The 22,539-nt window shown below is 39.9% G+C and overlaps 1 protein-coding gene across 3 annotated transcripts in view; it reads left to right on the top strand.

The window, feature by feature from the left end:
* Nucleotides 1–22,539, top strand: part of MAP7 (microtubule associated protein 7) — a 187,265-nt gene that overhangs the window by 142,782 nt on the left and 21,944 nt on the right. For 2 of the 3 annotated variants that reach the window (XM_061623948.1, XM_061623949.1), the window contains exons 4-8: nucleotides 8,363–8,526; nucleotides 9,838–9,955; nucleotides 10,752–10,838; nucleotides 13,209–13,319; nucleotides 20,869–20,982. In XM_061623948.1, the coding sequence (XP_061479932.1) occupies nucleotides 8,363–8,526; nucleotides 9,838–9,955; nucleotides 10,752–10,838; nucleotides 13,209–13,319; nucleotides 20,869–20,982 (594 nt within the window). The remainder of the gene's footprint in view (nucleotides 1–8,362; nucleotides 8,527–9,837; nucleotides 9,956–10,751; nucleotides 10,839–13,208; nucleotides 13,320–20,868; nucleotides 20,983–22,539) is intronic. The other variant, XM_061623951.1, reaches the window with a different exon arrangement.

Raw genomic sequence — 22,539 nt, 5'->3', positions numbered from 1 at the left:
CTATGCTTTTCCCTGTGGCAACTGCCACAGAAAATTACTCTCGAGGGGCACCTTGCCTGGAAATCTTAGATGACATTCACTCGCTCACTCACTCCTTAAATTCTTCCTGTGATGGGCCTGGAATTCTTTTGTAACAAGAACAGGCCGCCTACTCTGTCATAGAAAAGACTTCCCTGTTCCTTCTCTCCTTTCAACAAATTCTGTAACCAGGGGTACTTAGCCTGGGCCAATCATAAGCCTGCCTGACCAATCTTATCTCTGTTGCTGCCCAGACATAAAGAAAGATTTGACCTTATCATGATTGGTTGGGTTGCAGGCCTAGCTAATAAGTAGGACCCTCCCTTCCAGCCTCCCAAGGATATATTTTACATCGAACTTAAACCTCAAATTAGCATCTTGTGTACTGCTCTAGTTCTAGTATGCCAATGAATATCATGTGGTATGGGTGGCTCTCAGAGGATAACTGTCATAAAGATGTAGGCACCATGGAGTTGTAGACCGATATTATTTACTACTATGTTAAGCACACACACAAATGGCTCCTGCTGCAAGCTCTCCTCCCTGAGCTCCAACATTCCCTCCAAAGTTATCACAAGTTTACTTTTAATATTTTTATAACAGTTTCCACCTTTTGGGAAGAATTCTTTACTTTAGAATATCCTTTATTTTTATCTTTAAAAATAGTAAATAAAAGTTATACATAAAAAGGTATCCAGCTGACAATGCAGCATATGACTTTATTCAATTATTATTTATATAGTGTTTATAGTATTTGAAGTGCTAAGTGCTCAGTAATGTTGCCTCAAAGTAAAGCTGTGTTCCACTGATTTTTACCTTGTGCAAATTACATCAAAGTGGAAATGGAAAAGAAGCATACTTTAAAGCTAATTGAAGGAAGATCATTTTTGTAGTTAGTATCCAAACAACCTGTAGAACCTTGCAAAAAAAGGTTACAGACACTTGCTTTGTGCCATCCTAAGCTCAATGCAGATAGTATGCAGACGCTGAGTCCAGCTTGGTGCCCCCGTCAGCTCAGCTTGAAATATACAACATCATAAATACCTGAAAGACATAACCAGCATTAAAACCTTACCCAGTGGCGGCTGGTGGCTCCAGGCCAGCGGAGTGGTACAATCAGCGCTAAAATCCAGAGCGTATTCCATTGCCTCATTGACATAGAGCCATCAGCCTCCACAGACCTCACCTGCATAATAGCATTTTTTAGATAACTCACCCTACTTATACTCACCTTCCTTGAGATGAAACAGCAGATAATTGCTTTACACAGTCTGGCATTCTAAAAATATCCGCTCTGCCTCAGCAAACTGCAAGAGTTGTGGGATTTTGTAACACTTCATTTATGAAGTAAGTGCTGATGCCCTGCTATATAAATGTTGATGTAGAACAGTTTCCCCTCACCCACCGGCTGCAAATTGGCAGGAATTTAATTTAGTAAGAACTAATACTCTTCACTTTTCCTGAAATAAACCTTGTCACTAACTAATAGAAGGAACATTTCCTAAAGCAGGGATCACCAACCTTTGAGGTCCCATGGGCACATTTGGAAACCAGAGAAACTGTCATGGGTGCCACACACGTATACATCATGCACTGCAACCTCTTTTAGTGGCTGCAATAGAATGCTTCTTTCAAGTCTAATTTCAGCCCAGCAGGAAGGGACCCTGTGGCACCAGGGAAGGCCTTTGTTCTGGTTCAATGCTGGATCTCCCGGAGAAAGGGGCAAAGCTAGAAGCAAGGCTTACCTTCAGTCTTGCCGCTTTCTCTGTGAGATCCAGCATTGGACCAGAACATGGCATCACCTGACCTCCAGTTGGTCACATTGTTGCTGCTTACTGGGAGGAAGAGGGGAAGAGTGAGGTGGTGGCAAGGTTGGCACAGTGCAAATGCACCAGGAGTGCCAATTGGGTGCTCCTGCCGGTGCATTTGCACCATGCTAATCTTCCCTCTGCTTCATCCCTCACCCTTTACATCTCAGTGAGCAGCAGTGATGTAACCAACCAGAGGTCATATGCACAGTAGAACCCCACCATGCCATCTGCTACTGACCAAATGTTCAACTGAAATCTACCTTACCACATCTTAAGCCTGTTAAATCTGATTCTGCCCTTTGGGGCAGTTAAGAACATGTTTTTGCCCTCTTCCTTGTGGCAGAGAGAGGAGTATCAGGTTTCTCTTCTTTCTGCTATGTGGACGGACCCATGTGAGTCGTATGTGTTTGGAGAGGCAAAATTGTCAAAAAATATGAGAACACTTTCCAGCATGATGCATCAGTATTGTCCTGGCTTCTTTTTGGTTCTCTAAAGAAATTTCGTAAGATGAGACAATGGAGCCTTGTTAATTAATTTTAAATAATTATACAGCCACAAGAGTAGCTGCGTACTATAACCAATGTGGATTTTACACATTCCGCAATGTTAAATTGAAAATACCCCCAATGCCTTTCTGATGCTTCCCATAAGCTCATTTCAAAACAAAACCTTACAAAACTTATAGTCCTGAACTCAGAAATGCTTGCTTAATAACCCTTTCAATTTTCATGGCGATACACAAAACAGTCAGAGAGAATTGAGAGTTCAAAGTCTAAAAAGAGAGAGTAAAACCCATAGCCCTTTTGGACTTTTTTCTGTCAGAGTTCTCATAATCTGTTGAAATTCATTACAAATCAGCCATGTTCAGAGAGTACGTGTAATCCTATTCCTGACCTTGCCCCATACTCTGAGCTTCATCTTCGGCAGTTTAAAAGTTTAAAAATGCCTGGTTGATTTTTAATTAATTTAAGAAATTTTGCATTGAACTCAATGATAGTGTCAGGCATGCTCTGTAAGAACCAACTGTCAGTGCCCTAAAAGCCAGATTCACAGCTGCTTGGCTTGCCTAATCAGGGCCACACCCACACCAGACTTTGATTTCACTTGAGACAGTCATGGCTTCCCCCAACGAATCCTGGGAAGTGTAGTTTGTGAAGGGTGCTGAGAGGAGACTCCTATTCCCCTGACTGGTTTAACAGTCAGCCATTCTGATTGAAGGTCTGTGAGGGGAACAGGGCGTCACCTAGCAACTCTCAGAACCCTTCACTAACTACACTTCTCAGTATTCTTTGAGAGAAGCCACGACTGTCCAAAGTGAAATAAAGGCCTGGTGTGGATGTGGCCAGGGACAGCTTTGGTTTAAATTTGGGTGGGAGACTACGTGTGCCTGCTGTAGAAAAAAAAGATGGGGGAAATGCTGAAAAGCAGTTATACTTTTCACAGTGTTTTCCTTTTGGAAAGGGGCTTCCCCTCTGCCTAGTGCCCACCCACCCAATGTCCTCCCCTCCCCCTCCTCTTACACTCCCTGCCCCTCCCCCAGATCAGTGTTGGACTAGGACCTGGGAGACCAGGCTGTGAATCCCCATACAGCCATGAAGCTCACTGGGTGACCTTGGGCCAGTCACTGCCTCTCAGCCTCAGAGGAAGGCAATGGTAAAACCACCTCTGAATACCGTTTACCATGAAAACCCTATTCATACGGTCACCATAAATCGGGATCGGAGGCAGTCCATTTCCATTTTCAAACATGATTGCACAGAAATAAATCCCATTGAACTCAAAAAGTATGCAAATGATCAAACCCATCCTCCCTTCTCCCACCCATCCCCTTCCTCTTGCCCCTTCCCTCCCCCTTCCTTTGCCCCACATCCCCATCCCTTTCCAATCCCTTCCTTCCCCTTCATCCCCCTCCCCCTCTCCTTCCTCCTCCCCATGGTCAGTTTTACCTATCTTAAGCATGATTGCATGGGAGTAAATACCATTGAACTCTATAAGCATGCAAATGATAAAACCTGTCCTCCCCCCTTCCTTTGCCCCCTCCAATCCGCTCCTTCCCCCTTCTCCTCTCCGATGATCAGTTTTACCTATCCTAACCATGATTGCATAGGAGTAAACCCCATTGAACTCAATAAGCATGCAAATGATCAGAGCTGCCTTTCACCTCCTTTCCCTCTCCTCTCCCTTCCTCCTCCCCTCTTCATTCTTCCTCCTCCCCTGGCCACTCCAGCCCTCCCTCCTTCCTCCCCGTCAGTTTTACCTACCCTAAGCATGATTGCACGGGAGTAAATCCCACTGAACTCAATAAACATGCAAATGATGAAACCTGTCCTTTTCCTCCCCTCCCCCTCCTGCCTGCTCTCACTCCCCTCTGCCCTCCCTCCCCTCCCTCCTACTCCTCCCCCCTACTCATCCCCTGTGGTCAGGTTCCCCTATCCTAAGCATGATTGCTGGGGAGTAAATCCCACTGAACTCAATAAGCATGCAAATGATCAATTCATTCTCAGCAAACTTGCACAGGATCCCATTCCTTACCTCCCTGATTAAAAAGCAGAGAAATTCACTAATAGGCAAAAAACCTTAGGGTTAAGAATGTACCTATAGCTAACAGATATTTCTATCAAACTTTAAAAAGCAGAGAAATTGGGCAGCTATAGTGAATGCTCCAGGGGAGCAGGAGACCTGACCTCCTCTGATATATTGTACTGCCCTACAAATTTGTCAAAATGCAAACACAATAAATTTTATCTACAGCCATATCATTTAAGTCAAAAATCAGTAAGATATTTTTGTTAATATTTATATCTATTATAACTAGAGCTGGAAAACCCTTGGGAACCAACATCTTTTTGCTGAGGTTTTGGCCCGTTTGAAGGGCTTTAGGTATCACTGGCCTCTTTTAATGTGGAAGGTCCTGCAAGACCTGTCTTTGTTTGCACTGATCTGTTTTTAGGTTGTGTTTGTTATTTTAATGGGTTTGTAATAATTGGTTTTAATCTGATTGTTGTAAGTTGCTTTGGGTTGATTTGCAGGGAAAGTGACTAAATAGTAATAATGAAACCAACAAAACAGCATTCTTCACTGGAGCTGGCCAAATATATTTTGCTGCCTGAGGCAAAGGACAAAATGGCACCTCTTCCCCGTTCCATGTACAAATGCTGACTGGACTGCCAAGTGAATCTTACTTTAACACTTGTGATGATATAGCATCCACCATTGCACCTGAGACAGTAGACTTGTTTAAAGGGGCCAGGACAGGCCACGTAGCCTATACAGCTCTATCTTCCAACAGGGAACTTAGGAGGAAAAGCTGAGTGGGGGGCTGCAGCTGCTGTCCCTCAGCATTTGCCCCATGAGGCAGTTGCCTCACTTTTTCCTAATGGGTGGACCAGCCCTGTCCTTCACAATGATGATCACTATTATACCTACACCTTTTCCCCCCAGCTTGAATTAGAATCTAGGCATTTCAAGTGAGGTACAGTAGTAAAGTTATTGTTTCTATATTAGAAGAACAAGCTATTCTTGTTGTGCTGCCTAGATTATCAGTTATTTGCAGAGCTTGGAAAAGTTACTTTTTTGAACTACAACTCCCATCAGCCCAATTCAGTGGCCATGCTGGCTGGGGCTGATGGGAGTTGTAGTTCAAAAAAGTAACTTTTCCAAGCTCTGGTTATTTGTATGTTGAAATGAACCATGGCCAAAGAGGATATTGTTACTATTTGCCTGGATGTAAACTGATTCATATAATGTATTTGTCTGTGGTTGCAAGTTAGAATATAGATGTTCCTAATGCCATGGTGTTCTGCTTCAGTTCATTCACAGAAGCAGAGATTTTAAATGGTTCCATTTCCCTGACCCGCACCTTGCCCAAATAGGCCGAGGAAAGTTCATTAATATTGTAAAGTGTAAATTAATTTATACAGTGAGGATTTTTCTTCGTATTCAAAGCAGAAATGGCAGGATATAAATGTCTGAATAGTGAGTGAGTGAGTGAGTGAGAGAGAGAGAGAGTTATATATAATGTTATCAGAATGTCCTTTGGGGATTAAAAAAAATTTGACTGTTAAGGGGGGAGCATTTTTAGAGCTGTTTGTCTAAACCTGATAATTTGATTATTATGCTTTTTACTTGTAAATCCCTTTGGGACTTTTTAAGGGGAAGTGATATACAAATTTAATAAATTTAGCCTACAAACTGAGTCTGAATCCTACCAAGCTGTGAGTTGGTGGTTCCCAAATTCAGATAATTTGTCAGTTGCCTGCTTTGGATGGGGTCATACTCCCTCTGAAAGAGCAGGACGGTAGTCTGGGGGTGCTCCTAGATTCATCTTTGTCGCTAGAGGCCCAGGTGACCGCAGTGGCTAGGAGTGCCTTTTACCAGCTTAGGCTGGGAAGACAGCTGTGGCCGTTTCTGGACCAGGATAGCCTGACCACTGTTGTTCATGCACTGGTAACCTGCAGGCTGGAGTACTATGTGGGGCTACCCTTGAGGCTGGTCCGGAAGCTGGCGCAAAATGTGGTGCCAAGATTGCTCAGTGAGGCAGGGTATTGCCAACATGTCACCCTGAAAGAATTGCACTGGCTACCTATTCGCTACCGGGCTAAGTTCAAGGTTCTAGTTTTGGTGTACACAGCCCTATACAGCTTGGGACCAAGATACCTGAAAGATCATCTTACCTTATATACCCAGTCGATCACTGCGCTTTACAGTTGAGGGCCTCCTGCAGACAGCATCTTATCAGAAGGTCCATTCTGCACAACATAGAAACGGACCTTTAGTGTAGTGACACCTACCCTTTGGAATTCCCTCCCCTTAAATATTAGACGGGTGCTATCTCTGTTATCTTTTCAGTGCCTACTGAAGGACTTCCTCTTTCAACAAGCCTTTTAAGTAGAGACCCTATCCCAGTCTGAGTCTGTGTTCGAATTGCTTTTTAAGATGTTTTTAAACCTTTTTTTAAAAAAATATGGTTTTTAAGCTTTTTTTAAAAATGTTTTTAAATATGTTTTGTTTTAATATATTTTAAAGTCTGTTTTTATGAAGTTTTTAAGTGTTTTTAGTGTTTTTGTTTGCTGCCCTGGGCTCCTATTGAAAGGAAGGGTGGGATATAAATCTCATAAATAAATAAATAAATAAATCTTTTTTGAAAAAATATTACTTTGAAAAATTCCAGAAATATTACATCCTTTAAGCCCTAAACAGTTTAGGCCCAGAGTATCTCAGAAAATCCCCCCAACTTCCCTGTGCACCTCTATAATCAGATAGATTAGATGGATACTTTGTGACTTTTTTAAAAATAAAAGCCTTCTGTTGGTTATTTTTTATGAAATGTTGTGCATTTTGCCCAAGAAAGAATATCACCATGACTATGTTTCTTAATTGAGGCTTACTTTTATGAAAAGCCACCACTTTTGCAATTTCACATCTTTTTCTGGAGGTTATAAAGAAAGAAAAATCCCTGTAGAAGTGGAAAAAAAGCTTAGTGGATATCAGCCAAATACTTGTGATTGTTAATTTGTTTGAATGTGATTTAATAATGAGTAAAAACAAATACAATCTAACTGCTTATAAATGTTTTTGTGCCCTCAAATAAATTACCAGAGTACAAAATTCAGATTTTACATCAGTTTTGAAATGTACATGCATGTTACTCCCCCCTGGTCCCAACTGGGGCCAGATCTTTCTTTTGCTTACCAATTACATGTATCTTCTAGGCACACTGTGAAAATACATTCATGTACACTTCCAGTGAATTCATATCTGAGAACAAAAAATTATCTTGAGTGTCCTTAAGTTGCATGCAAATTAAAATTCTAATATTAACAGAGGCAGTGTTTGTAAACTACAGCCTTTTGAAAATATGTATATAATAAATAATAAAGATTATTCTGTCCTTTTTGCAAAATAGCTGTTTTTATCATAAAATTATTAGGAACTAAAGAAAAATATTTTTCAAAACATCATTGATATGTGGTAATTTAGCTTTTCTTTTAACACCTTCAGTGGTAGAATTTCCACCAGTTTCCACGGTATTACCCCCCCCCCCATTGCTCGATTGCTTCAGTTTAGGTTTCATAATGTACACGTATTGTTAGTTTTTCTGTTTGGATGTAGAATCCAATTTTTTAGCTATTTGTATCAAAGCAATGCATCACCAATAATTGAACTTTAGTCACATGGATAATCTTATTACAGTACTGCCCTGCTTTTCAGCGACCCGCTAATACGGCGGCTTTCAATTAGAGTAAGGCCGCACTCATATGCGCTTGTTCTGCTTTTACAGCATTTTTGGAGCGTCGGGCACCATTTTATTGACGGAGTTCCACTTTTTGGCGGCTTTTGCTTTTAGGTGAGGGTCTGGAAAGTAACCCGCTGTATGAGTGGGGCCCTACTGTATTGGAAATTACCTTAATAACATATCTTGCTGCAGCTTACATTGAGAATGATTTTAATATTAGAGTGCTGTAAAGGTGTTCAAACTGAATAGAGTGCCAGGCAGATAAAATTATAGTGCATTTTCCTTTGTTGCTGTTTAGCTGCAAGAGAGGCTGCCTGGTTAGAAAAAGAAGAGAGAGCCAGACAATATTATGAGAAACATCTGGAGGAACGCAAAAAGAAATTAGAAGAGCAGAGGCTAAAAGAAGAGAGGAGGCGAGCTGCAGTGGAGGAGAAACGACGACAGCGGATAGAAGAGGACAAGGTAAGAGGGGATCTTAGGGGTTCTTCTGGGGCAATGAATTTTCACTCGCAGCAGTGGTAACACATTTACTTCAAAGAAGTCATTTTGGGACAGATAGTAGGCCCAGGGTGATTACAGCTAAGAATTAAAATAGTATTTAACCAAGGTTGCATGTTACTTTTCTCCCTGGGAAAGGAGGTGGAATAGGTAGAAGAGGGTGGTGTTGCAAGTGGGGCAGCATTGCTTCCCTGGCTTCCCAGCTCCAAGCATTGCCACCAGCTAGGGAGAATGGCAAGGTGGCAGGGAGCTTGATGTAGACATGGCAGTGGAGGCAATTTGATGTCCTGCACTGATCTTCACATTGCTGTGTCCTCCCCCTCTCAGTAACTGACAGTAATGCTCTGTGTTGGGAAGCCAGGGGAGCAATGCTGTTCTACCCATCCCACCCTGCCAACTGCTACTGGATGGAATTTAGTTGCTGACCAATTAAAACTATGCCTGGACTGAATGGAGACTTAGATGGTTTCTTGAAATATACTAAGGGTAGTCAACATGGTGCCCTTCAGATATTGTTGGGCTACACCTCCCATGGCCATTGGCCAAACTTGCTAACGCTGATTGGAGTTAGGAGTTGAACAACATCTGGAGGGCATCATATTGGCTACTTCAGGGATGGGGAACATTTTTCAGCCCAATGGCTGCATTCCTTTCCGGGCAACCTTCCAGGGGATACATGCCATTGGTGGGCAGAGTCAGAAGCAAAAGTGGACAGAGCAACAAATGTGAATTTTACCTAGTCGGCTAATTTCTACACACTCCCACATACCCTCTCTATCTTCCATCCAGGACAGCAAGAAGCATTACCAGAATTAAGGAACTCATAGCATCCTGGCAAAAACATTCGAAGAGGGCAGAAAGTGGGGGTGGTAGAGAGTGTGTCCTGAGGGGACTCTTGAGGGTCACATGGGGAGGCCTGGGGGACCACATTTGATTCTCCATTCCAGGGCTACCCTGTAACTACACTATGTGATGCCATATGTCACCACTGGGCCTTAAAAAACACAGTCTACTTTCCTAGGGAAATGGTTGCTCACTCACTGTTTTTTGGCACACATTGCGTGCTTCCCATTGGCTGTATTGCAGATAAGCAGGAAAATTGTGCAAACCACTGTTGATTAACGATGACAATACATGGGAACTGAAGAAGGATGCACCTGGAGTTCATGCGTGTCTCTATTCAGAATGGCTGTTTGGGCACACATTTTATTCATGTTGATTGCATTGTCACTGTCAAAATGTGGCTGTATTAGACACCATTTGTTATCTCATTAGGAAAGACATGAAGCTGTCGTGCGTCGCACAATTGAGAGAAGTCAGAAACCAAAACAAAAGCAAAATAGGTGGTCCTGGGGAGGTACGCTTCATAGCAGCACCAGCATTAATAATACAGGTAAAAGAGGAGACCAGGTGTCTCAACCTGGCTGTCAGCCTTTGTGCTAATACGGGTTTATAGGTTCTTATTGAAGAGGCGTGTGTACCTTTTATGCTTAGTACTCCAGAATGAGAAACTGAAAATAATGCTTGGAGAATTGATTGCTCTTTTTAATCCATCTGTATTTGCATTTAATTTGCTTTGTTCGTCCCTCTGTGACCTTGTGTGTGTGCCAGCAGTCTTTCTGTCTAAGCCAAACTTTTAAAAAACTCATGTACCTGTTAGACGCTTTTAACATGAGTAATTCAGGGAAACAATGTGAATTCTTATATAAAAAATGGAAAGAGGATATATTTTGTTGCTTTGAAAGGTAGTATTTGGGGGCGGGTCCACTGGTCAGCATAAGTAACATTAATTAATATTGAAAAGCTTTTAGGTAGTTTTTGCCTTTCCTCTAAAAAAGCTGCCTGTCTGTTTGTTTTATGTAATGGCTTTAATTCTAAAGAGATGCCCGCTATACTTAGATATACACAATTTCCTAATGCTAGCTATCTGTTACTTGATCTTCCTTCTACACAAGCACACTAACGGGTATTACTTCATTTATCATGAAACAAATATGTGTATCATTGCTCTTACCAAGAACAAGAACTTTATATTAATACTGTTTTCATTGTGTTGCAAAATTAATAAACAGTTGCTTTTCCATAACAATGTTCTATTTATTCTCTTTGCTTCTCTCTGTATAACTTGTTTGCCACCTTTTAATTTCTTCTTTACTTTTGGAAATCATTGTCTTGCATTCTGTCCCTAGGTTATTTTGTTGAATCATCATTCACCTTTCTCGATTTAGCAGGCTTGGAGTACCACTTCAGACTTCTGGGTGGTGCTAGAAAATCCGGTACATAAATCTCTGTGATTTGTTGATTTCATCCCCAGTAGTAATCTCCTCAGAATAGGACCAGTACACCCATAACTAAACCATTTTTATTAGACACAGTGCATGCCTAACACCTGCCGCGTGGACTAGAGCTGATAGATAGCCCCCACTGTCTTCCTCAAATTTACCAAGTTATTATTGTTTGACTTAAAGAATGTGGCACACCTTCTCAAAATACAGCATACAATTTTGAAGGGATTCTGTTTATATTCAATATCTGGAGTTTTTTCTATTTTCAGGAGCAAACAACATTGTCAAAAGCCCTTTGGGGAAAATATTTATTTAGTTATTTCTCTCTCTCTTTCTCTCCCCCCCCCCATTTACTGTTGAAATCACTTTAAATTGTGCACTTTATTTATTTCTTTATTTATATCCCACTCTACCACCCAGCAGGAGCTTTAACCTTTAAGTGCTCTTGAAGTAACTATTATCTTCAGAGTATGGTGCAGATGCTGACTTTGCAGCATTGGAAGAGAAAGAGGTACAGGGTGACACTGCATTCTCAAAACCAGTCAGCAATTAAGGAAAGTAAAATACATCCCACTGCCATAATACAAAATATGTGTGCTGCACATTGTCCTTCAGATTCCCATTCACTGCTCCAGTGGCAGCTGGTGGCTCCATGTCAGTGGGGCAGTGGAATCCACTCCAGGTTTTAGTCTGAACTTTCAAGGAGCTGTCCTTGAGAGATTGGATTAAAACCCGGAGTGGATTCCACTGCCCCACTGACATGGAGTCACAGTCGCCACTGCACTGCTCCCTTTCCCCTCTCCCAAACATGCAGTTTCTGTCTATCCAAACATCGTTCTGCCAGATCACATAGCAAATGACTTTCTGGGCATGGCTGCATCAGCACTCCCACCTAGCACTTCTTCAAGTTTACTTTCTAATCTCTTTCATCACTCTGAACAGCTTTGCACAATCATTCCCCACACATGCTTTCTCCTCTTACAGCTCGTAGTGGCTTATTTGGGGAAATGGCTTTAGGTGGTTGTTGTTATAGAAAAAGAATGTCAAATATGCAAATATGCAGATAGGCGGAGGAGAAAGGCACTGTAGGATTACGAAACTGCTGGGATTGTATATCCTGGCAGTGGAAATGGTGCAGAGGATCAGGAATAGATGGATATGAACAAGAAAAGAAGTCCTAAGACAAAGGGGTGAAGGAGCAGGGAGTGTAGTGGCTGGAATGAATGAAGTTTGGGTAGAATATTTGTCAAAATGGCCATTCAGTAATTGATGTTTATGATAAGGTATCTGTTTTATGAAACCCCCAACTTCATTTTGAAAGTTCTTTCCCATCATAATGTATTTATTGCTTAAACGTATATCCCACCTTTATCTTGGTGTCCAAGATAAAGTACAATATAAAACAGTCTTATAAAGTCTAAAACAGTATGTAAAACAAGCAGGTAAAAAATTGAAAATATAGGCCTATTTGGATCAATACACAAAGTTAGATATATGGAAGCTTCTGCCTAAATATGCACACAGACTCTCACATACTTTTGGATAAAGTCCATTGAATCTGGCTTATATCCTCTATGATTTATCTACAGGAATACCTTCTACTTTAAGTCTGCCTAACCTTTCACTCCTTTCTTTCCTCTGTTTACTTGGCATGTATACTGGCTTTATTCATTCCCACCTCATCTTAACACATAACTGATCATGATCTGAAGCATCCTGGTCACAAGATTAACTTCCTTCTGGTTTGCACAACATGGCAAGCTAAGCTGTGGCTCACCAGGACTCCATGAACATGCAGGTTTCTGAAAAGGAGCTTGTAGCCATTTTTTCCATGCCTGGTCCTTTTTACTCCTACACCATGCTGAGCTAAGCCAAGCTTTGTGCAAACCAGGGCATGTGGGTAAAGCTCTCTGCTCACTAACCATAGGCTATAGCCAAGGTTTACTAGCCAAATGCTCTTTTGAAACAAACTAATTTTTTTTAAGGACCCAAATATGGTAAGACATGTTAATGCCTCTCCATCATTTCCCCATATTTCCTCCAGGCTTACTGCATCACCCTTATTTTAAGTGCAATAAGATGGATATGCAAATCTCATTGTGTGTATTTATTGCCACTTCATTCAGATTTGTCTCATAAAAATGCTGTTTAACTGAATGAATAATGATGGCATTAAATCATTTTGTACCCAGTCTGTGAGTCACCTATAAAGTCCCCTGGAAATAGGAAGGATTTCCAGGTTTTTTAAAGGTACCATTTAATAGAAAAAAAATTAGTCCAGTATGCTCTTTCCTCTAGAGGACTAGGAAGATGCATTACTGCATGCGGGCTGTCAATTAGCATTATTTCCATTTGTTTTAGATCCAGACAGGCGGTCTGTTTCAACAATGAACCTTTCAAAACATGTTGATCCAGTCATTAACAAGCGACTCTCCTCCTCATCTGCAACATTACTAAATTCTCCAGACAGAGGTACAGTTTTTTTTAAAGAAACAACTGAAAGGAAAAAGCTAGACATGTTCTGTACTAAACATTTTGAAAAACATCTGCAAATCTTAAGTCATTTTCTTTACATGAAAGAAAAAGGTGCCAAACACAAGACTATGTTTTGGCCAGGAAAAACAATGCATATCTGAAATATTGAAACTTGCCTGCATTAATACATATAGAAAGTACTAAAAGAAGTGCTTCTGACAGATTTTTTAGTAAATGAAAACTAGAGAACTAGCTCATCTCTCCATATGCATGGAATCCATTTTGTTTGTACATCACCACTAGAGCATTTTCATTTGGTGTTTTTTTAACCACTTAAAGGCAAGTTTTTTAATTTCTCCAAGGCAGCCAGATAGCTGACTTAAGTTGGCTAAGAAATTGGATATTCAATGACTCTGTGATTTTATACATTCACTTGATTTTAAAGAAAATCTTTATTAATTATATTTCAATCTTTTGGGGTAGGATGTTCAGCTAAATGAGCTGCTGCTTTCATTCTAAGATTTTACTCGGCATAGAACATAAAAGGGGAGTCTGTCTCACAAGTTCTTTCTTTAGAAACTGATTGCTGAAATGTATTCTTTCAGAGTTAGCCAAAAATATCCAACGAATGTTATATATTGGTTTGGTGCAGAAACTTTTTTTTAACCAAGTTTGATTATCTTTTAGCACTATTGTGAAACTGGTTGGAAGGTCTCATATGTTTGGTAAACTCAGGCTGCAATCCTATGCACACTTTACCTGGGGAAAAGTACTATTAAACTCAGTGGGACTTACTTTGAGTAAACATGTATAGGATTGCTCTGATTATGTCCTTAAAATCTGTGGGTTTTATGTTCAGTACTTGTGTGTGCTTTGTGCATGTGCATATGCTGTGTTGTATACCAGGGTGACAGCTCATATGCAGTAGTTTTGAAACATCATCTCAGAGTAACTAATCTGGCTGTACAACCTTTTAGGCGGCAAAGCACGGTTTTTCAGAAAACCGTTCTTAAATAAGGGAAATAATTTCCTACTTTTCCATATTAATGGATTGAAACTTGCAAAGGAAGTTTTCTAAAAGTTAATTCTTCTCTCAAGAATTGTTGTGTACTCCTAAATGGCATTTTTAGATCCTGGCTTTAAATGTGAATTGGAGCCAAGTGTTAGAGTTGCCTTTTAAACATGAACATCCTTTGAGAAATTTGAGGAACGAAATGTAAATTTAAGGACTACCAAGTACGAATTCCTGTTTAGTTATAAGAAATATCTCCCTAAAGGTTCAGAATACTATCTGTCTTTTTGCTCTCCCTCCATGCCACACAAATGTGTGTCTGGTGATAATGTATAAAAGAATTTCTAGGAGTTTTTTTCTGTTTGCCACTACTAGTCGTGTTTGGTACTAAGAACATAACACAAGAAGAGCCCTGCAAGATCAGACTAAAGGCCTATCTATTCAAGCATCTTGTTGCTCATAGCAGCCAGCCGGATGACTGTGAGAAGCCCACAAGCAGGACATGAGTACAAGAGAAGACTCCTTGCTCATGAGCCTCACCAACTAACATTTTAGAGGCGTACATATTGGAGGTGGTACCTGGCCATAGTGACTAGGCACCATGGATAGTCTTATCCTCCATGCATTTCTCTAATCCCCTTTTAAAGCCATGCAAGTTGGTGGCCATCACTATGTCTTGTGGTAGTGAATTCCTCCATAGTTTTAAATATGTGCTGTGTGAAGAAGTATTTCCTTTTGTCTGTCCTGAATCTTCCATCATTCAGCTTAATTAGATGATCCTAGATTCTAGTATTTTGTGAGAGGGAAAAATGTCTCTTGATCCATATTCTCTGCAAATGTGTGTGTACTGTATTTTGCTGTATACTCTCTTTGTATTCTGCTTTTGTGGCTGGTGGCATCTATGGTGTAGTGCAGAATCCTGTTTCCTTTGCTAGAGACATGCGGCTTTAAAAAATTTCTCCAAAGCATAGATGGGTAACCTGTGCCCCTCCAGATGTTGTTGGACCTCAGCTGTCACCAGCCCCAGCCAGCATGGCCATTGGTCAGGTATGATGGAAGCTGTAGTCCAACAACATCTGGGGAGCTAGTAGTTCTCCATCTTTGCCCTAAAAAATGGCATTGCTTCACAAATTAGACTCCAGATGTCCCTGTGCTGGGCCAGTGGCAAGGCCTAAACTGTGATGTGCCAAAGCATGATTAGAAAACCAAGACATTTTATTAAATGTTACTCTACAGATTCCCCCCCCCGATGAATGCTTATTAAATTTGCAGATGATACAAAATTGAGAGGGATAGCTAATTCCCTGGAAGACAAAAACAAAATTCAAAGTGATCATTATAGGCTGGAGTACTGAGCTGAAAACAACAGAATGAAATTTAACAGGGATAAGTTCAAAGTTCTACACCTAGGAAAAAGAAGCCAAATGCACAGCCAAATGGGGAAAGATTGAAAGAACAGGGCATGTTTAGCCTTGAGAAGAGAAGTGTAAGGGGAGATATGATAGTACTCTTCAGGTACTTGAAAGGTTGTCACACAGGAGGGCCAGGATCTCTTCTAGATCATCCCAGAGTGCAAGATATGGGATAATGGGCTCAAGTTACAGGAAGCCAAATTTCAGATGAACATCAGGAAAAACTTCCTAACTATTAGAGTGGTAACAATGGAACCAATTACCTAGGTGGACTCTCCAACACTGGAGGCATTCAAGAAGCAGCTGGATAGCCATCTGTCAGGTATGCTTTAAGCTGGATTCCTGCATTGAGCAGGGAGTTGGACTCAGTGTTCTTATAGGCCCCTTCCAACCCTACTAATATATGATTCTATGAAGAGTCCCAGCTCAAAGCATGCAGAATACTTTCAGCCCTATCTCATGTATGTTAACTCAGAAGTAAGTTCCATTGTGTTCAGGGGAGCTTACTCCAAGCAATTGTGTAGAGGAGTTCAGCTTTAATTTCCCAGTAGATAACAGATAGTACCAGTAGCTTTTGAGTTTTTTCCATGGGACCTTTCCTGTTAATTATTCCATGATGTTCTTACAACATGGTGACTCAAAAAAAATATTGTAGAGAGAATGAAAAGTAGCTTTTTGAACCAAGTGCAGGGCTATAGCTAAAAAGGCTTTATTTTTAGATTGCACGGGTGCACTCAGCACATCCACAAGCCACATGTAGTATAATCTTTGCCTGTCCAGGAGAGGATCTATATTGAGATCAGCATGAGCTGTACTGGCCACAAAGGCCAAGGTTCTCTTACAGTACAGAACTTCTCATATGGTATAAGTCTTAACAAAGGGCCATTTGAGCTTCTGTCCAGTAACACCAAATGGGTACTGTTTCAATGTGGTAAAATTTGTCCTCTCTGTTTGGCAGGATGGTTTTAGGTGACCAGGTGACCAGCTTACCAAGTCAATAGTTGTCTATACCCACCCTCCATTTGAAAGTACCCAAAGCGGTCTTTCACAAAGGACCACGTTAGGGTAGAGCACATGTTTGCATGCAGAAGGCCACTGGGTCAATCCCTGTATCCCAGGTAGGGCTACCTAAGACTTCTGTCTGAAACCCTGCTGTGCCACTGCCAGACAATATTGAGCTAGATGGATTAATGGAGACAGACAGGCTCAGTATAAGGCAGTTTCGTATGTTCCATATATATAGCAGTGACACAAATGTATGGGTGATATCCATTGTTCGTTATACTCAGAAGGCCAATGGAAATCAGTGGACTTCTTTATTTCATTGGGTCTAGTCTGACTATAACTATCACCCATTGTCTCATATATGTATATAATAAATTAATTGTGCACAGTTACTTCCATTGCTCAGAAAACTAGCAGTTAAAAGTATAAAATACAAGCATGCTTTTGCACTATTGCATTTTGAATTTAATTCTTGAATTATGCTGCTGGTAAGTAAAGGACAAGGTGACCGTAGCTTCAGTGTTGGCTTTCACAGTGCACATACAGTAACTAAAATGCATCAGTCTTTTTGCTCTAAAACGTGAAATATATATTCAAAAGCTTTTACTGAAGATGTAGCACACAGTTCAGTTAGACCTGAATCCTGAGTTCAGAAAGATTCTGGTGCTGTTTACAAACTTTGAATAGGAACTTATATTTTTGAAAAGTTCCAAGTCAGAGTTACGTTTAGTCCATTTCTTGCTTTTAAATTTTTATACACTAATTTTAACAGTAAATATTGTAAGTCTAGTATAACAAAAATAAGAGCAATTTCCGTTCTAAAATTGAATCCGTTATGAACATATTATTATCAGTAAATACCCTGACGATGCTAAATATTTTTCTATTTTACATTTCTGACAAAGGGATATTTTCTATTTGAGAGGGGGGAAATGGACCATCAGGTTTTATCTTATTTTATTGCACAGCCTTTTTGGAAAGCCAACCCTAGAGAATTACTCTAATTTCTTTAGTGTACATTTTTTTCTGGAGGTCAGTGAAGACTAAATGGGATGTTAAGACCTCATTTGTCTGAAGAAATTCTGCATCTCCTAGCCAAATCTCTTTTCCTTTTTCATAGTGTCTACAAGGAGCTAACTTTAAATGATTCCTGTTAAAAACTCTTCACAGCTATGCTTAGTGGAAGGTAACATGGTGCATTATACCTTTTCTTCCTTTTTGTTACAGTGCTTTTGAGTCAAAATTGTTCACCTTCCAAATAATTTCACTCTGATTGCCCAGTGGAAAATACCTCTTTTTCTTTTTACTGATGTTCAGCTGGCAGAAAATGGTGTGGGCTGGTTTTTATTGTAATTGTTATGATATGAGGCAATTGGGCTTGCTGTTAATTTTATCCATCAACATATACTCTGTAACTTCCTACCACTTTTCTCCCAGCCGTACAGTCAGAGCTTGGAAAAGTTACTTTTTTGAACTACAACTCCTATCAGCCCCAGCCAACATGGCCACTGGATTGGGCTGATGGGAGTTGTAGTTCAAAAAATTAACTTTTCCAAGCTCTGCGTACAGTGAAGCATTCATATGTGTTTTGTCACCACATATATTCAGGACCTATTTCTACAACACTTCAGATTCAGTTCTGCCTAACCTGTTCCAGGCATGAAAGCTCTGACCCAGTTTGTGTGTTACTCTTCCTGTCTAAAATGCTTGTGTTACTGCTCACCAATACTGGAGGACCTGGATATTGTGATATGTTGGATCTTAGAAAAGAAGCTGCAATGTCCTACAACTTCCCTTCTCTGGCATCGCACAGGAAAACCACTAGCATAAGCAAGGACAGGAGTGTGTCACAGCCATCTATCTTCCTTTTAGTACTTGATTACCTGCCCCTTCAGTTTGAACTATAGGGGGCAGTCCATGCACAAAAGAAATCCATGTGCACAGCTCACCAGAACTGTGCTGCTAGTAAATGTTACCAAACCTTGAAGGCAAATTAAGTCTAACCATTTCTTTTGCTTTTTAAATAATGTTATGGCTCACAGTTTTTAGTAATAGTTGTACTTGGCAATTAGTCTTTAGAACTTTTTGGTAACTTTTCAGATACTTTAATGTATTGCTCATGTATAACAATGCTGATTATACTTTTATTATTAATTAATATTGAAGAGTTACAGAAATTGCATGAATGATAGCAGATGTGAATGACAAATTGTCCATGATAGAAAAATCATCATTTAAGTAACCAGTCGTACTCGTGTTTACCAAGGTAACACATATGCAGGAGCAGAGATCATTTGTAGCAGAGAATAAGGTGCTTAATTCTTCCTGAGCCCACTGATCATGCTTGTAAAAAAACAACACACCCTCAATTTGTTTTTCTCCCAGCTGAACTTAGTTCCAGAGACTGACAGAGAAAAATAGGGTAAAATGCCCCCCTGCTGCTGCTACTGCTGCTTCTGCTTCTGCTACTACTATGGCTACTGCTGCTGCTACTACTACTACTACTATTCCACTCCTGCATTAGTGTTCCTGGGAAAATGCAAGGTTTCTAGCCCTCAGTGCCTCCAGATATATATTTCTGTCTTATGCTTCAAGGTGGTAGCAGAAGAATCAGGAGGAGGCAGGAAAATTAAAGGGCAGCAAAAATTCAGAACAATGGCACGTTCAACTATGTTTCTTCCTTTCGTCTCTCAATTATTTCCCCTTATGAACTTGTACTTTGCTAGTGAACAGTTCACTGAAGTGAATATGTGCAAATGAAGTGGCAGAGAATAAAATTCACCGACGTTCATAGTAAACAGAGTAAAGTGGCACTTGGAATAAAGCAGCTCACGGGGGGGGGGAGGATAATGGAAATGGTTTTCTTCAGGATTTTACTGTAATATCTCCCCCTGCCCCCTCTGCATTTTTAAGATACAAGCTTAATGACCCATGATGTGCTTTAATGGAGACATACTTAGTATATTTTGTACGTTATGTAATCTTTATGTAAACATGATTCTATTAATTGAAAAAGCTCTTTTGCAGCAGTTTCTTACATAAGAGCATTTATGCAGACAGCTTAAATTAATTATGTGAGAACAAGATTTCTTCTGTAAAGCCATTTTTCTAGTCTGATAAAATTAAAGCATGATGATTTGGGGCATTCAAGTTTTAAAAATGACTTCCATGATGAGGCAAAAGTATTTGGTGCTTTTTGCAGATATACAGGGCTGGATCCAAACTAAGTTGCATTCTGTTCCTGTTGAAAACAATGGTACTTAAGCCATGACTAACTTGACCTTTTGATTTCAGTGGGACCTGTGTTCAACTTAGTTTAGATCCTATTCACAGTCTTTATATATTATATATAAATGTTTTCAGTCAATCTGCCTCTCTGTTGAATACATGCCACTTTCAGAGGGGATTACTTCTTTTCATCTGCCCTTCATTGGAAAAACTATTTTTTTTAGATGTGGAAAGCAATGACATAACCATCTGAAACTGGACTTTGAAGCAATTCTGGTGTGTCTTTATTAGACAAGAAGCAGATTGATGAGGGCCCAGGCTCTCCTGCTTTCTGCCATCCCTTGTTCCAGATGAAAAGGAAACTTGTGAATCTCATCTGTGTGGAAAATCATGTGATGGCCTCAGATGCATATAGAACTTATGCCTCTCCCATGTGTTCTCTTTTTGCACATTACATGAAGCAACAGAAAACAAGTGTGATGATGCAGCTGCTTCTTGGAGTGTGTGAAACAGCGCATGGTAAACATTTTCTCTGTGAAAGCTGGTAATAGATGTGAGCAACCTTTGGTAGTGATCATGCTTGGAAACATTTTTTAACGTTTTATAATAAGCACCACTGTACACATTGAAGCATATATATTCTGGTTAGGACTAATAGATCACATGATTTCAACAATTTCCTGGAAAGGTGTGTTGATAATAAAAGATGAAATGGAAATAATACCATAAAATGTAGATGAAGTGAGGTATCGGTATCTTTTTCACATTTGTCATAAAACAACCTTGGTGTATTTGCTGGGGATGGGGACTTTTATAACGCTTTTGTGTGATGCCTGCTTATCTGTGGAAGGAATGTGATCTAACATCTTGCTTATATGGTGACACTCAGCTCGACGCCTACAGCTAAGCCCGTGGGAGAGCAGCGTTGTTAGCAGACTACTGACACCGACTCATTCATTCCTGGCCAGAAGTAAAAGTGCAGCAACCTTGGCAGGAGATGCAGGTAAAGTGAAAAAAACCCCAAAACATTAAAGAGCTAATTCCTCTACTCAATTGTGCTTTTTTAAAAAACAGCCCAGGACATTTTTTGTTAATGAAATTTATCCAAGATTCATAATACCAGGTTTAGTTTGGCTATAGATTGAATAAAATTTTGCATCTCTCCCCCTCCTTTTATTTTTGAAACTCTATTTGCTTTTCTTTATATCTTTTTAATGGTGTTATAAAAAGGATCCAGTTGCTATACCTGTTCTATTCGATTAAAAATAATAGGATGAAAACCTTAATAGTGAGAGAAACGGTTTTGTGAGAGAGATTGTGAAAGAGAGCCGTGTTTACATATTTGCTCAGCATCCCTACCTAATGAACCCAGTACTTGACAATGGAAATGTGTAAGCCTAGTAAAGAAAATGAAGGAGTCAACGTTATAGAATCTTAAGACAGTACAAATGACCTCAAATTGTTCCCCAGTGTGTCAATTGTAATTTCTATCCTAGGGCTAGCCTTAAATTTTCCCTCATTATCCTACATGAATAATTTACCAGGGGGTAAAAAGAAGAGGCATTAAACTAGGAGAGAGAGAGAGAGAGAAAATTAAGTCCTAAAAGGCTTGAGGAAAAGTCGCATGTGTTTGATACAAACCCAGTATGACAAAAGACATTTCCTTTACTTGAAGTTTATCAGTTAGGAAATGATTAATTTCACAGCTTATATAATGATGAATATTTGCTAGGGGATTTTGGTAATATAACCTCTTTTGAATATGTAAATATAACCTCTTTTGAATACGTAAATATTCCCAGGTGCTTATAACTTCATTTCAAATAAAGGTTTGTAGCAGGTATGGCAGAATAGAAAGCTCTAGCTGAGAACCATTCGCTTTTCAGAGGAAGAATGGGATGTATATACAATAAAAACATTTAGGATAGATGGTAATTCCATCTAGATCTTCCCACAGGAGTAAATACATTACAAAGCCAAGCAGTATTTGCCTTATCCTTACAAGAAAAAGTTATCTTTATGTGCTTCTCCTTACAAGAAAAAGCTGATAAAAATAGGAAGGCACTATTACATTGGATATAGTAGTTAGGAAGAAAAATGAACTGCCTTCAAGTCGATTCTGACTTACAGTGACCCTATGAATAGGGTTTTCATGGTAAGAGGTATTCAGAGGTGGAGGAAGAGAGAGATGTAGTTATGTGGATGGTCATAGCTAAGAAGGTGAATCTCTTCTGTGCAGATTCTATGACTTAGCATAATTCATGACTCAGCATTATTGATAATTCATGACTCAGCATTATCAATCAATATAAACATAATTTACATGTGTTGATTTGATGGTGAATCATGAATTATAAACTAATGGGGCTAGTAAGTTGAGAAAATGCAGCATGCACACTTCAAATCTTGCTACAGGAACAGCTGTGGGAGAGGAGGGGAGGTTTGGAATAGGGAAAGAGTAAAACATCCTTCCTGTTGCTTCTGTGCTCTCTATTGCGTCTTCTGGAAGTGTTTTTTTCTGGCTTTAAACAGGCTGTGAAGGTATTGTGTTACATATGTA

The sequence above is a fragment of the Rhineura floridana genome, chromosome 4 (genome assembly GCF_030035675.1).
Source record: "Rhineura floridana isolate rRhiFlo1 chromosome 4, rRhiFlo1.hap2, whole genome shotgun sequence".
In the NCBI taxonomy this organism is placed as follows: Eukaryota; Metazoa; Chordata; class Lepidosauria; order Squamata; family Rhineuridae; genus Rhineura; species Rhineura floridana.
Note: the sequence above shows the minus strand (reverse complement) of the source record. Positions and strands in the feature narration are given on the sequence as shown.